General features: G+C 35.6%; 1 protein-coding gene across 4 annotated transcripts in view; it reads left to right on the top strand.

Moving 5' to 3' along the window:
* frmd4a (FERM domain containing 4A) overlaps positions 1 to 17,144 on the top strand; it is a 129,337-nt gene that overhangs the window by 42,580 nt on the left and 69,613 nt on the right. For 2 of the 4 annotated variants that reach the window (XM_052581634.1, XM_052581632.1), the window contains exon 1: positions 14,723 to 15,137. The exons of the other annotated variants lie outside the window; for them this stretch is intronic. In XM_052581634.1, the coding sequence (XP_052437594.1) occupies positions 15,045 to 15,137 (93 nt within the window). In that variant the 5' untranslated portion in view covers positions 14,723 to 15,044. Of the gene's footprint in view, positions 1 to 14,722; positions 15,138 to 17,144 lie in introns of those variants that run through there. 4 annotated transcript variants of the gene reach the window in all.

Raw genomic sequence — 17,144 nt, 5'->3', positions numbered from 1 at the left:
GATAATAACTAGAAAAATACAGATTTGCCATTAGAGCATGAACTAAATTTGAAAATATAAGAAAAAAGGTCACTTTAACTTATAAAAAATCAAAGTACAAAATATGTGATCCATTTTTAGCTTGACATCAGATTTGTTTTGATTAGATAGAGATTGAAAGTATTAATAACTTGCTGTTTATTATGTAATTCAGATGTTATATCAGCCAGTTCATTCAGTAAAGGATTCATTAGAGTAATTCTAGAGTAAGTGTTTTATATTTTTTCTATTTTTTCGTAAATCAGATAACAATGGTTGCACAATGAATTTTTGAATCAGTAAATATAATCACATTGTTCACACAGTTCACTCTACTTTGTGTGTGTGTGTGTGTAGTCAGGATAACTGAATAGAAAAATGTGGGGGGATTTTGTGCCATAATTTATTAGTACTCTTTCCTTTTATCTCATCACAATAAACTTAGTCTGCAGCATAGGTAAATTATGATTAATTTCATGGTGCTGTAGAATCAGCAAAGGAGACAGTGACATGAATACTGTATAAAATACCTACTACTTCAACTTTCTGTATTGTCACATGGAGCAGAATGCAGTATATCTTATAGCATTATGGCTTTTTTTCCTCATTCATTCCATTCAAATTTTAACATGAAGAGACAGAGACCAACCAAAACTCTTGAGGCACTGATCTGCAAATTGCAAATACATTGTCACAATATTTAGAGTGGGAGTTTAGAGTATGTATAACCGTTATCCTGTGAAGAAAACCACAAAAACTGTTTTTTATGCTTAGCTGTTGGAGACAATCCAAGGCACTGAAGTTGTTTTTACTTTAGTACTCAAGCGTAGGACATATCTATAATTACTGGGTGTTATCATTCAGAAGTTATGAGTAGCAGCAGGTGAACTGGCAGTTAATGAAGTTAAACCAGACATACAAGTATTGATAAGAAAGCAACAGCAGATAAAGGAGTAAAGTACACTTAGAAATGTTTCCTTTGAACTCAATGTGTTGGCATCTGATAATGGTTTTGGACGTATCCACATCCCAAAAACCTTTTCCTGTAATCTATCTATCTATCTATTTATCTATCTATCTATCTATCTATCTATCTATCTATCTATCTATCTATATATCTATCTATCAGTCAGTCATTTTTGTCTATCTCCATTTTTTCAGAAATGTCTCATTATATACTTCACTGATTTTTTATGAGAACATGAATTATAATTGTTGTTTTTGTTATTATGCAGAACACTTGTTTCTGCTTGGTGACTCAATGAGATTTTAGGTGATCATGATTGAATATTTAATTGTCAGTGTTTTGCTTGGATCACTTTTAGTGGCTGAATGACTGGAGGCACAATTTACTCACACACTTAGGATTGATTATGAACATGGATCTTTGGTTCACATCATGCATGAAATTAGTTTATGTGATTCAGAATGTCACTTAGACGAGAGAGTTAAAAGATCAGAGGAACACACACACACACACACACACACACACACACACACACACAACACTCCATCTCTTTTCCACATGTGCAGTCAAGTGTGGCGTTTCTGTGAAATGTAGAAAAAAAAAACAGCATATATATTTTAAATTGCACTACTTTTTAACACTTGACATTGTTTGATTTTTAATGATGGGTAAGAAAGAGTCAGATATTTTAATAAGTTTTGGAGTGTCATGCTATGGTTTGCAGTAATATTGTGTGTGACTTCTGAAGTATAAATAATGATCATCAGAAGATGATATTCATTTGAATGCTTTTTCATTTACATGACTTTACACATTCCATTTTTTATTTTATAATTTTTTTGAGTTTACTTTAAAGGCCACAATTCACTTTACATTCTATTTCATATTTTCAAATTTACATCGCACTGCACTTTTGACTTTAAATTGAATCCCACCTCAAATTTGGCATTTGATTTTACATTACAATTTACATTTGACTTTAGTTTACATTCCAATTAGCATTTTTAATAACACAGTTGACTCTACATTCTACTTTACATTTTAATTGTCACATTACATTTGATTTTACTTTACATTTTACACCTCACATTTGATTTTCCATTCTATTATGAATTCATTTTGTATTTATGTTCTAGTTAGAATGTGACTTTTTTTTTAAAAAAAGGAGCCCAGTAGGGAGGTGAATGTACCCACATGTGTTTGTAGCTGTTTAATGTAATGACATGAAATTATGCACACATTATGTATTATGTTAAGTGTGTGTGTGTGTGTGTGTGTGTGTGTGTGTGTGTGTGCAGTAATGTTAAAGTATTTTACCATGTTCTTTGGGAGTCTCTTGACAAGCTCCTGTTGTGACTTTAATACCCAGAATCCTCTTGAAACTTTAACCCAGGTAATGTTTAATTTATATGAGATCCACGTGCTGTTCTGGAGTTGATGGTGTGTGTGTGTGTGTGTGTGTGTCTCCTTGAATCCTCTGAATAATGGCTGTTCTCAGTATAAAACTGGGCTGAGTTTAGTAGGGCAGAAAATGCTGACTCGTGATTCACCGTACTGGGTCTTTATCAGAGAGATTCGCAAACACAGGTTCCCATCGATGGTGTGTGGGCATTTTAGTCTGTGTGTGTGTGTGTGTGTTGTGTGTGGGAAAAAGAAAGCTATATAGGCCAGAGAGCCAACGCTGACTCAGGTGGGAAAGTAGGGCATTGTGGGTAGTAGACAAAATGATGACATAAAGGCAGAGAGTAAAGGGAAAAATCAGTAAGAGTAAAGTATGAGTGGAACGAAATATAGAAAGATGGAAGACTGAAAGAGTGTGAGGATATCAGTCTACACTGCTGCAGTCGAGGTCACCTTGATACACAGAGAGACACACAGAGAATACAGAGAGCCCTTTATTACACACATAAACACACACATACACTGCAGGAATTTGTTGACTGGCATCACAGGTGAGATTTAATTGTGCCAAAACTGCACTGCATAACCCAGAATGCTCAATTCCAGTGATGTTTTTGTGTGTTGGATAACTTCAAACATGTGTAATGTCAGTTTAGCAACAATGTTACTGACAATACCTACAGGATGAACAGTAGTGGTGTCTAAGCGGATTGTAGTCTGGTGTATGGCTAGGTTAAGAACCACAGAGACGAAAACCACTTTGTGGTCTTGTGACCACATTTAGACTCTTGACTTGATTATTTAAGGGGTTAAGTGCACACACTATGAGTGCACACGCTATAGTGTGTAATCCTGTTTACAAGACAAGCAGGGTGAGTGTGAGAGAGGAGGAGCTAAAAGATCTGGAATGCATGGTCTCATGTTGCTTTTATAAAAAGACAGCAATGTTTATTAAACTGTCCATTATGTATTAAATTTTAGTATAATATTGAATTTTTCTATATAAAAGCAGAAACATAGTTTGATAAAATCATAATATTGGGAAAAAATGTATATTAATATCTTTTAATTATACTATTATTACCTGTTATAACCCTAATACCGCTAATGTGATAAATATAGAATATTATACAATTTATATATACTATAAATAATAAATAAAACATCACTGAAAAAAAAGGAAATGGGCGCAAGTAAAAAAATGTGAAATTCAAATGAGTTCAAATAAACCTGAAGTATAAATAGTGTTAAAGGAATCCCTTTAGATATAGATACAAAACCAAAAAGGACTGAGAAGTAATAGAGAAATTAGAAACAGAATCTTCATGAGTTTTAATTTCTTTCTGGCTTTGTTTTGCTTCGTTGAAGCTGATGTCAGTGCAAACACTGAGAACTTTGTTGGCAAAATGTGTAAATGATCTGTGTATGTGCCAGTGTAAATAATGCCCCACCTAACCCAGTGCAGGACAGACACTAAACAGATGGAGAGAAGTAATCAAACAGAGCTGATGTGAAAGCATGGTTTGGCTCTTTTTACTCCTGATGTCAGTAGATGAGCATGTAGTTGTGTGTAAATGTCAGGCTGATAGAGTCCATGATCTTTCTTTGATGAACAATGATTTCTGATTTAATACGGCTTCAAACACACTGGCTGGTAACTGGAGCCATGGCTTAGTGAGTATTGCAGTTGCCAGGGACAATTGCATATACTAAGGGTAAGCATTATTATACTATTAAATATACTTTGTGTTATGGATTTGAATAAAAAAGACCCTTAGACTTATATACAGAGGCATAGGTTAATAAAAATCTCTCTGTAAACAGCAGTACCATAGTAGATTAAGTAAGTGATGTTTATCTATTAAGGAAAGCTGAAAAGAAGCTTTAAGTCAGAACTAAAATGGATCAGCCAAGTCTTTCTCGTCTCGTGTGTGTTAAACCTAGAAGAGCGTGTGAGAGTGGCTCCTGGTCATGTTTGCATGTGCACTGAAGAGAAATTTTGAGTTGCTATGTTCATTTGCTGCTGAATGGACGTGGAGAGTCAAAATAAGGTCAGAGTGCTTTGGATATCTGACAGACGGCTGTGCTTAATCAAAAAATGTGCTCTGCTGAGGACGTTGGCTGTGACATTGAACGTGAACAGCAGGAACTTTGAGTCAGTCCCAGTGCAGAACAAAATAATTCATGTGACAGAGAAGAGGAGTGTCTTCCTGGACTAAAAGTTCACCATGTTCCCATTTATGGTAAGAAAACATTTTAGAGTTACATTAGAAAAGTGCACATACCTGATTATGTTTACGATTTACAGAGCCTCTAAAATTATGGCAAGTGCAAAAAAAAAATTATATATATATATATATATATGTGTGTGTGTGTGTGTGTGTGTGTGTGTGTGTTTGCATTCTTCCACAAAATTCACCGCTGCCAAGAAACTTTGCATTTGATTGCCCAAGTTTTATGATGGAACTAATGCAAAGTTTTCCAGGGGAACGTAATAGTTTTGTTCTTATTATTCTATATTATCTTACATACCTTATATATTGAAAAGGATCATTTTAATAAAGGGCGTTGTGATTTTATGTAAGTGCTTATATGCAAATATACGCAGTGCTTGCCAATGCAAAATTCATCACCACTATCTGGGTATGCCCTGCAGTTTAGGTGTGTATGTTGTTTTAATTGCATTGATATGTGGTTTAGAAAAAAACATTTATGTAATGATAGGTACATTACATTTTGAATGCACAGAAATATACTAGGATGTAATCACTTTTGACCTCTGCAGATGAGGTGCCACAGCTGGGTCAAAGGTCATTATCACTCACACTGAATTCGGGTTCAAGGGGTCAACAAGATTTTGATGTAATGAGTTGTCATGTTAAGGTGCGTGTCAGTTTGTGAATCTGTCATCTTCATGGAGGTCAAACTGTAGGTCAGCACTCTTTGCGTATCAGTGTTTTGCTTGTATCAGTCCTGTCATCTTATCTGATCATTTGTGCAGTGTAGGTTTGTACTGTGTTGGTGTTAATTGGAATTTATAATGATGTTGATGTTGTAAGTGTACACTTTAATTCAAAAGTTTGGTGTCAGTCTGTTTATTATGTTTTTGTAGTTTTTTTTTTCTCTTTTTCTCACTAAGGCTGCATTTATTTGATGAAGCATACACTAATAACAATAAAATTGAGAATTATTATTCCAATTTAAAATAACAGTGTTCTATTTAAATATATATTTTTTAATTACATTTATTTTTTAAAAATGGTATACTCATCTTCAGTTATCACGTTATCTGTCAGAAATCATTCTAAAATGCTGATTTAGTGTTGTGCTGCTTATCATTTTTGTGGAAACTGAGACTTTTTTTATTTGAATTATTTAGAATAAAAATGTTTTGCATTAGGTTTTATCTCCTGGCACATTTTGTAATGCTATGCGACTATTGTTTTAAGAAGAGTGACCAGTAGTTTCTATTATATTTAGGTCTGCTCATGCCTCTGTGCTGTTAAAATCAGAGTGAGTAAGTTTTCATGTTATTCAGACACATGAGAAAATGTGTTTCTATGGTGTATAAAAACAAGCTCTTTAAAAATACTAAGACCTCTGATCATTGTGCATTATGCAGTAGATAGTTTAAATTAAATTCTGACGGCACATGAATGCATATTTCGTGTTTGATCATTGATTCAGCATATGGCTGCCTCTGCGTTGGGATGTTTTGAAGCTTCGCATTTGCACAAGGTGAGCTAGAATAACTCGGCATGTGTGCAAATGCTCACAGGATTAGCCTTGTTTGATTAGCCAACAGCTGTTAGCATCTGTGTGTGTGTGTGTGTGTGTGTTCCCTGGCTGAAATTTAAACTGTGACTCAAATGGAGTCACATCCTGCTATTCATAATTACACCCCTGTGTTTTTCTCTCATCTCTCTGGCTTGCTGCACACACATTAAAGGAATAGTTCACAAGAAAAAATTGCTGAAAGTTACTCATCCTCAGGCCATTCAAGATGTAGATGAATTTGTTTCTTCATCAGGACAAAGAGAAATGTAGCATTACATCACTCCTCTGCAGTGAATGGGTGCCGTCAGAATGAGAGTCCAAACAGCTGATAAAAGTATCACAATAATCCACAAGTAATCCACACGACTCCAATCCATCAATTAGCATCTTGTGAAGTGAAACGCTACATGTTTGTAAAAAAAAACAAAACAATGCACAGTGTTAACCATCACTTCTGGGCAAAATCCAAAAATTTCCATCCTTTGTTGTCCTCCTTTCACAACAAAATCCACTAATATATTTGTTCAAAACGGTTTTCGACTGTTTTTACTTGTAAACAGTGCTTGATCTGTGCGTATTCCTCTCGTGATTCAGACAAGATGACTTTTTTTATACTGGAGAAACCAACATTTCATATTTTAGCCAGAAGCAATGGTTTGAAGTTAAAAACATCTTAATGGTGGACTCTCATTCTGACGGCACCCCCTATTGCGAACACTAATCACATTGCATGAGACATAAACAGCAGTAAGCTCACGATCAGTTACATAAGTTTCCAGGCTCGGCCTTGTTTTGTGGCCGGATCATCACAGAGACATTCTTGGCCGTTCGTTAATGGGCAACACAAAGCCGCATTGATCACAAGGCCTGTGTGAATGAGACGGGCATTAGACACAGACACCCTCACGGGTCCTCCTCATCCTCATGGGTCCCAGTGCACAATGGGGTCTACTGTGGGTCCACTGCCCCCAGGAAGAGGCGGACACACTGTTCCACACACACATAGATGGCTGGTCATCCCCAGTAATAAAGATTTGTCCCCATGTGAAGTGAGCTGGACAGTCTGTTCTTGTCTCAGTGATGTCCTGCATGTGAGAGTGTGAACGACTGGAGGAAGTGTATGAGAGACTCAGACGTGTCATGTGGTTGTCATACGATGAAGACTTTCGAGAATTGAGCCAGGTCTTCACGTGGCTGCAAACACATATGCAATTAGAGGTTTTTCTGGGATGTGGAGCTCAATCTAATATTTACTGGACTGGGACAATCCTTTGAGAAGCAAAGCAAAGGGATCGAGACATCTTCTGGATGAGAACACTGATTTAAAAAAAAAAAGCACTGGGAGTTTATCCTAGAATTTGGACATTGCATGTGGACGTGACGACATTCCTGTTAAGGATGTTCCAATTTTTGCAAAGTGATTGTGCATTTTGGCTGTAGTGTGCAAACATCTGATGCAAACAACTTTGTTTTCCTCGTATTTGAAGTTGAAGTTGTCATTGGTTTGTTGAGTTTGACTGCATAAGCCATCATGACACTGGCAGCAAGACTTGATGAATTGGAAACGACTCTGGAGCACATGCTAATGGACGTGTTTGTAAGTCAAATTATGTTCTTTTTCTCTTTCTGGCTTTCAAGCATGGGTTTTCACAGCAGTGACATTGAAGAAGCATTTTGGGTTCCCCAAAGAACCTTTATTTTTTCTTAGTGTGAAGAACATTTTAATATTCTGAAGAACTGTTTCCACTAAAAGGGTTATTGTAAAGGTTCCATGGATGTTAAGTTTCTTTATTGAACCACAGATGCCAATAAATAACCTTTATTTTTAAGAGTGTTAATGTCGTGCCAAAATACCATTATACCATTTTGCATGTGACACCATTATATTGCTTGAAGGAACTTGGGATACCATTTAAATACCTACTAATCATCATGATATATATTTATATATATATATATATATATATATATATACATATGTATATATACATCAAAGTACCATAGTATTAACATTTGTTATTGCCACTGTGTAATTCACCTTTTTTTATACACTCTTAAAAATGAAGATTCTTTATTGGCATCTAAAGGTGCCATGTCAAATTCATGTAACAATGCACAATAGGTTCTTATTGTGGGGAAAAAAAATGGTTCTTTAGATTATTAAAAGTACTTCACACTAACATAAACAATAGATGTTTTTGAACCTGTTGGCAAATACATTTCTTCAAAATATCTTGTTTTGCATTACACAGAAAAACAAACAAACTAAGTAATACAGGTTTAGGGTGACATTGGTGAATAAATGATGAATTTTCATTTTGGGTGAACTACCCCTGTAGGGCTTGAGTTGTTTTTATCTGATCTTGGCTTGTGCTCAAACATGTGTTTCATCAGTGTCTGCAAGGTGATGAAAATGATGATGCTGATGAAAAAATGTATGCTAAAGTTTCACTGCTGTAAATAATTCAGTCATCTCACCTGAGTGACACACCGAGGCCTGACAGATGCAGTGCAGTATGGTAGTTTGTGTGTGTGTGCTCAGTTGTGCATGTGTGGTAGTTAAAGAAAAACTGCTTTTAATTTCCATGATTATGATTGCACTGAAACACAAAGACCTGAATTCTAGGTAAGGATTTAGGATTGAGTTTTGTGTAAGGTTGCTGTTACCTTTCTATAGAAGAGATTTTAGTGAATGATAAAACAAGTGGAAAAATCCCAAAGACATTGAAAGAGGGATACGAGCTTGAGGATTGACTCTTTTTTTTTATTGGGCTAGTAAAATAAAAAGAAAACATACAGGCACATTAACAACTGCATAGAAACACCCTGGTAAATACCCAGAACTTTGCAGTCTTAAGAAAAGAAACTAGTTGTTTGTGTGTGTGTGTAAATGAAATCTAGCTAATATTTGAATACAAGCATGTCCTTCCTTCTTTCTGTTTAATGACTGTGTGGACTCTGAGAGCCTAACAGCATATGTGCTCCTGCTGTCTGTCATCAAGAGCCTGCGCTGCCTTCAGGAAATCTAAGAACAAAGCTCTGATTATTTTTACCCAAACGGTTCATAATCCCTTTATTTTAATCTCCGGACGTAAGATATTTCAACAATGCCTCTGATGTTATTTTTGGAAGAGATTAATTTAGTTCCACAATAAAGTTTCAGTCTGTCAGCTTAAATGCTGGTTTTGGTGATGCGCAGTGTTCTGTGTGAGTGTCAGGTCTTTGAGGAACAAAGAATAAAGGTTATTTTTCACAGAGGTGTATGCTGTCCCAAATCACAATCATTTTATATAAGGATGTGATGTAATTATACTCTAAAGTAAAAAAGATTTTGAGGTAGAAGTCTTTATGTTATGGTATACACTCGGTTTAAAAGGTTTTTTTATTATTAATTAATTTGTTTATTTTTAAGATACCTCTTATGCTATTTCTTCTTCTTTTTTTTTTACCAGAAATACTGCAAAATTGTCAAATAAAATTACAAATAATTTTAAATAATAGTTTTTATATTTTTATTTTGTTAAAATATTTTTTTCAGAATCCTTTGATGAACAGAAAGTTCAAAGGAACAACTTTTATCTAAATTATAAATTTTATAACATTATAAATGTCTTTACCATCATGTTTGATCAATTTGATCAGTCCTTGCTGAATAAAAGTATTAAATTAATTCCAAATAAATAAATAAAATCTAGTTTACTATGTAATTACAATTTTTATTAATATGTATTTTTAAAATACCGCACTGTGTGTGTGCGTGCGTGCGTGTGTGTGTGTGTGTGTGTTTGTGTTTTTGTGTGTGTGTGTGTTGCTGATTCCATAGTTGTGATGGCAGAGGGCATGGGCAGTAGTCTGTCACTGGTCACCATGGGAACAGTGGGGTGGTGTAAAGGGCAAAGCTGGCTGTGACTCCATTTTATTGTCCCTCTATCTCGCACACACACACACACACACACACAATTGCACAGTGTATATGTGAGTCTCCCAAGAGTGAGAATGGCCAACTAGAGGACAGGGTGAACCCAGTCACTAAAGAATGAGCGATAAACTCTATTGTGTGTGTTTGTTTGGCTTTGGCTTGTGTGTTTGGCAGTGCTGTAGTGTTGTCCTGGATTCAGTGATTTCTATTGTAAACGCACCTCACACACACGGGCATTGTTCCAATGTTTCAGCCTGAAGAAACTGCAGGTTCTTTCTTCATGTTTCCAGCTCACAAAGCAGGGACAACCAGTATTCACACGTAGCTCCAGGGACTAAACACTCCGTCCCTCTTGCTGTTGTGTTTTATATGGCTTTTATAGAAGACCCTCATGTGCCTTCGTCATGTTATGTAAGACGTCTTTAAGTTTGTGTACCAGTGAAGAGGGCGACTCCCATGTATTGTCTCGCATTGATTTTTCTGCCACTTTGATATGTAAAGGAATTATATCACACAAATGATTTTCCATGCTGCCAAACCTTTATGTATTGAAATGGTGAATTTATATATTTTTTTTCATCTCACAATTGGAAACTTATTTCCTATAATATAAACTTATTGTGCTGTATCATAAAAGCAACTGTATTGTCTGTTGTTGTGTCTTTATATCTTGCACTATAACTTTATATAAAAAGATTACTGAATAGAGGAGCTCTACCAGCTATTATAAAGGCCTTCATCAGACATCACTATACCAATAACTTTATATCTCAAAATTACAACTATATTCCTTGTAGCTACAATGTTAAAAATAAATTAATTTTGAATTTACAAAGTAACTTTTTATATACTTTCAATTTAATTTCAGATACCAGACACTTTTTAGATCTCATAAACACAATCTCACAACTTTGTTTCCCATAATTGTGCAAACTTTTTTTTTGTAACTTACAAGCTTACAATTTTGACTTTATATATTACAATACTTTTTATCCCACACAACTTTTTATATCTCATAAATGCAAATTTCTTTCCTATAATTGTAACAATATTTCTTACACTATGACATTTTGTCTAAATATGGAAATGTATTTCTCATAAATACAACCTTAAGTCTTACACTGAAAAAAAATTATACTACATTATTTTAGATGAGTGGTAGTCAACTAAATTTGTTTATTTAAAAGTAGCTAGAATAAATTGATTGCAACCACTTACCTTAAAAAATTTAGTAAATTCAATTAATCTTTTTTTTCCAGTTATTTTGACTTTATATCTTACAATATTCATTTTTATTGCACAATTGCAACTATATTTTTCATTCTTGCACTTTTATATCTAAAAAATACAAATGTATTGCAACTCTAATTGCAACTTTGTGTTGAACACACAACTTTTTTTTCTTTGAACAATGGAAATTTTCCATAAAAATTTCATCTCATAAAATTGATATCAATGCAGTTTATTTCCCTGATTGTGACTTTATATCTTACACGATGACTTTATATCTTTTTTTTATTTTCTCATCACCTTAAACCTTACAATTGTAACTTTATATCTCACAATATGACTATATTTTCTATATTGTAAACTTTATCATAATTGAAGCAGAGACGAGGAAGTGAAATGATAATGTGAAACTAAATTAAAGTTTTGGGTGCTGAAATTGTGTTTATGTAGAGCAGAATACCTCTTACTGAGAACTATGATTCTCAGGGGGAAAGAATTGCTAGAAATCTTCAAATATGGCTCTTTTGAATATTCTCTTCTGAAACGGATGAGTATTTCCCAAAACCATCTGCAGCACCTGATAACAGATATGTGCTTAAATTTAATGAGGAAAATTAAAGTGGCTGTTGATAATTTGCAGACTCAATACCCCCAGAAGCGTTATCAATTTGCTCCACTGAAGGGAGTTATTCCAACATGGCGAACAAATCATTGCTGTCAGCACCCGTGTTTTCCCTCATTCTTGTTTCCCTCTGCGTTCTCAGCCTCACCCTTTCCCACGATATGTGTTTCGAAACCCTTTCCTTCTCCATCCAATTGTCTTCCGTTCATACCAAAGTAGGACTTACACGGGGTTCTGAGAACAGCGTTGGTGGGGATATTTTTTTGTGTGTGGGGTTTTGGAGTAATTATGGTAATTTATGAAATCTCGCTCTGGATAACAGCCACACAAACTGCAATGGACCCCATCTGACACACACACACACACACACACACACACACAGTCAGAGTGCCATGGGCTAAGATTACAGGGTGCAGTGTAAACAGGTTCTGGATGAGCCCCTGCAGTCCTAGAACAGAGGCAGAGCTCCAGCTCAGCAAGAGTGGAGCAGCCTCCCCCATCGCCTCTCTTTTGTGTCACTGAAGGTGCTTCGAGATTTTGTTTGTGTTATTATACTGGATAAATTCATTTAGCCGAACAGTAAGCGTTTGACATGTTCATTTACCATGTTTTGAACGGTGACGTGTTGTTCTCCTATTTGCTAAAATGGCCTGCTGTGTTGGAGAAAACGCTCGGTAATGTGTGTGTGTGTGTATATACTGTATACGAGTGAGTTAGTACTCGTACCCTTGGGCGTTTTATCCACTCTCGGGTTGTATTAAGAATGTCACGGTTACACAGGAAGTAATAGCTTGGTTTAGTGTGTGAGTGGGGAGGGAACCAGCACACATGGTGTGACAAATTTATCAGTTCCCCTGTTCCCTATCTTGGTTTATCACACCGGCATAATTTAGCTATTAAAAAACAGACTGTATTTGAGCAATATAAGGCAAACAGCCATCGAAACCCTCAGTGACTTTGCAGTACAGTAAAAATAGAAACAGTTTTTAATATACCTAATCTGGAGCAGCTACTGAATGAATGATGCTGAGCAGGGATCAGAAGGAGCGCTCCTGACTCTCTCTCTCTTTCTTCCTTTCTCTGTGTATATTGGAAAAAAAGATTCATTTGTGTTGGTCTTTTCATATTCTTGCAGGTAATAACATAATTCATACTGTACATATAGACTGTATGGAAAGCTTTATGAAGTCTTCTCAGTGCATGTGTAATAAGGATATGAAGAGAAATTGTTGAACACAATTGTTGAAGGCTCATCCAAAATAGGCTAAGAAGGTATTTTCATTGTTTTTGCTCTATTATGAAAAAAAAGATTGTTTTTAAACATTAAAAACAAATGTAAAACATTAATTAAACAGAAACCAGTATATATAATGGATATATAATGATACAGGTATAATAAAAGCATTAATCATTCAATTAATTTAGACCTATTTTGTTATTCCAGAAAAAAAGCTATGTTCTAAACCTCAAACTATTGAACTATGTTCAATGAAAAAATAAAAAGGAAAAGACTGATGTTTTGGGAAATCTTGTCTTTGTTTTCATTTTATTTAGATTGGTTAAATAATTTGAATATATTAATAATATTTTATTAATAATAATATAATATTTTAAAGGTATTTTAAAGCAGTAAAACATTACTATCTATCTTATCGGAACAATGTTTATGAGTGGAGTGTACCCATGATGTCTTAAAGGGATATTTCACCCTAAAATAAATCACTGTCATTATGGTACATTTTCTTTCATTCTTTCTTTCTTTCTTTCTTCTTCTGGACATTCATTATTTTGTATTTTTGTTTGTTTCACAGAAGAAAGTACATCATTCAGGTTTGGAGAAACATGAGTATGTGATGACAGAATTTACATTTTGGGGTGAATTATCCCTTTAAAATGCAGTTGAAGCAAGTAGCTCACTAGAGTTTTGTCTCCCAAGCTTGAATCAGATTGTTTCTTGAACATTACAGGATTGTTTGTGTATTACAATCTCTATCATAAACACAACAGTACATCACCTCATTCCAGTGTAGTTTCCAGACAAACAATCTCCATAAAACTCACTAAACACTACACTCTCAAAAATAATGAATCCAAGCGGATGTTTTCTTAGTGATGCCATAGAAGAACCATTCAATGAACAGTTCTTAAAACCATTTATTTTCTTAGTGTAAACATTTTAAAATTGTTAAGAACCTTTTTCCACGGTAAAGAACTGTAGTGCAATGGAAAGTTCTGAAGAGTGTGGCCGTCTGCTTGCTTCATTGAGTTCTGAAGAGCAGAGAAGGATGGACAGGCGTTTAGTGCAGTTTTTAACAAGACATCCCTGTTGTCCCTGTTAGGCCATAATGTCCTACACACACATGCAACGATCCCTAGTGTGTAATCTTGTTGGCAGCTTGAGGGTATTTTCCCTTTGTGTGTGTGTGTGTGTGTGTGTAGTCTGTCTGGTGAAAGCAGCCATGGGATTTAGAGCTAATCTGAACAGCAGATGGCAAAACATCAGATATTCTGTTTGAGCAGGAGAATGGATATTTTACAGCACACACACTTTATCATTCATCATAAACATTGACATATACACAGCTTTGCTTCCTAAACACATGCATACATTCTTGTGCAGCGTCACGTGACTCACGTGTGTGTATGGGATAATGCTCATATTAATCCAGTGACCTGAATTGAGTTTGACTGGAGGAAGCGAGGCTGACGTATCTGGAGCGCACACGCCATTCCACGGCTACTTCCAGAGACAGAGAGAGAAAGAGAGAGAGAGAGAGAGACAACAACCTCCCTCCCTTCTGCTGGTTCTCTCACTCACACACGCTTCTCCTGAGGAAGCTGTATGAAAGCCGACACAGTATGGGCTGAAGACCACAGTGAGGACACTCACCACTGAAAGACACAGGAACAGAAGCGAACCAGACAGAAAGAGTGCAAGAAACACCAACAAAGAAGGTGCGGACACATTCAAAAGCAGAACAAGGAGAGAAAGGCTGGGAAATTGGCGGGAGGGAGCCGTGGAGACGGAGCGAGAGAGAGGAACAGCCCGTCTGTCTGTGACGGGACAGCAGACACCGAACGCTCGTGGACCAGACACTCACACTCACACCATGGTGGTCCAGGCGGCCGTGACGCCCAGCAGGACCCGCAGGCTTCTCCTCAAGCTGCCGGTGGGGACGCTGAGGCGAAATAGCGAGGAGAGGGTAAGACGAGAGGCGATCCGTGAGGCTTGTGTGTTTTTGAATGCTGGCTCAAGGTTATCAAGGGCTGCGATGGCTGCACTTGTGTGTTAGTTTGTCTGCAGCTGAGGAGGCAATGGAGATAATTAGCCGTTTATGTGTTGGCATGATGGATGTGCACCTGTGTTAGGGCTTTACTCAGTGAATTGTGTTGTTCTCATGCTTCATATGGATCTTATGAGGGTCACTGTCACGATTATGGCGTTCTGAGGTCTGTGACAGTTCGAATGACAGTGTTGTGTAATAGTGTTTGTTCCCTGAAGATACTGGTATCAGATAAACATTACCCCAAAACACGCAGCAACCTGCCCAGTTATGTGAATCACGTTAGCAGACAAAATACGGCGAGCTTCACCTCACTGCACTGACTGTTCCATTTACTGGAACTGCCACAGGGTAAAAGTTCTGTCCATACAGATGTGTGTGTGTGTGTGTGGTGGGGGGGGGGGGGGGGCGGGGTTGCTTTCGTTCTGTATGAGGGTATGTGCATCTCTATAGATAAGGGGGTGGGGGTGGACACTTTGTGCCATAAAAGGAAGTCATAATTTAATAATCATGGAGATTCAGGTTCTTAAAAATCACAAATGCAAAATAGCATGATGATTTCAAGCCTGATGATTTCATTATATAAATTTGTATAAATCCGAAAAAAAAATTGTATATAAAAATGTATACATATATGATGATATATTACAGCCATTATATAGGCAGGTTTTATCATATTATTAAATTATTTCTAAAAAAAATGTATTTATATATATATATATATATATATATATAAGAAGTAATCATTATTATAAATATTATTGTTATTATTTTGTGATAAGTTATAATGCATATATGTATGTGTCTAATTTTAAATATTAATTTTTATGATAATAAGAAATTAATATTCTTTATTTATTTTTTCTATCTATCTATCTATCTATCTATCTGTCTATCTATCTATCTATCTATCTATCTATACATCCATTATTATTATTATATTAAAAAACATTTGTTTATTTAATATATATGTATTTGATTATAAATGTGTATAGATAGATAGATAGATAGATAGATAGATAGATAGATAGATAGATAGATAGATAGATAAAATAAAGAATTTTAATAAATAAATATTAATAACTGATTATCTATATCTATCTATCTATTTATCTATCAATATTTAAATAATTTGGATGGATGGATATAAAATCATTCAATATATATAATATTTAGAAATACTGATATATACATATGTGTGTGTCTAAAATATTATATAAAATAACGTCAGTAATATACATTTATAGGCCACCATACTTTCTTGACATCAGATCAACATTGGACATAAAAAATAAAATATATTATAAAAGTTCTATATATTTGCAAATGACATAAAAAACCTCAAATGTTAAAAATGTATATATTTTTGCATGATGGTGAAATGGCCTACATTCATGCTTGTTTCATATGGCTGTTGTGTGCCAGTTTCATTTGAATCCCGTCGTGCACTAAAATTACAATAAGTGTTTAATATTTCACAATGCCGTAGTACACATTATGTCTCTCTCTCTCTTTCTCTTGCTTTGCACTGAAACAGATGTGTGTAATTATAGCAGTTTGAATTATTGATTAGAGGATTTCCTCATGCACGTTACTTTACTGCATCCCTGCAGAGCCTTACTCCTCTTCACTGTCATTCTCTCTCTGCGGCCTGAGGCTGTCCCTTCAGCTGCCGGGAGTTTTAGCTGAGAAATTATAGACACTTAGCTCTAACTGCATTGTGGCATGATGCCTACATGCATGTACATGCAGAATGACACGCGAAACTGACTTGAAATACTCAGTCCCTGCAGTATCCAGCACTGCGAGAGCATGTGAATGTGTTTGTGCATGTAACTCAGATTCACTGTGGTTCTTCATTACCGTGAAAGCAGCTTTAGAAAGCCCTATTCCATCCACTGTCAGCAACGCTGAGCTGGCAGGCAG

Source organism: Carassius gibelio, chromosome B18 (assembly GCF_023724105.1).
Source record: "Carassius gibelio isolate Cgi1373 ecotype wild population from Czech Republic chromosome B18, carGib1.2-hapl.c, whole genome shotgun sequence".
NCBI lineage: Eukaryota > Metazoa > Chordata > Actinopteri > Cypriniformes > Cyprinidae > Carassius > Carassius gibelio.
This window is presented reverse-complemented; position numbering and strand designations above follow the sequence as displayed.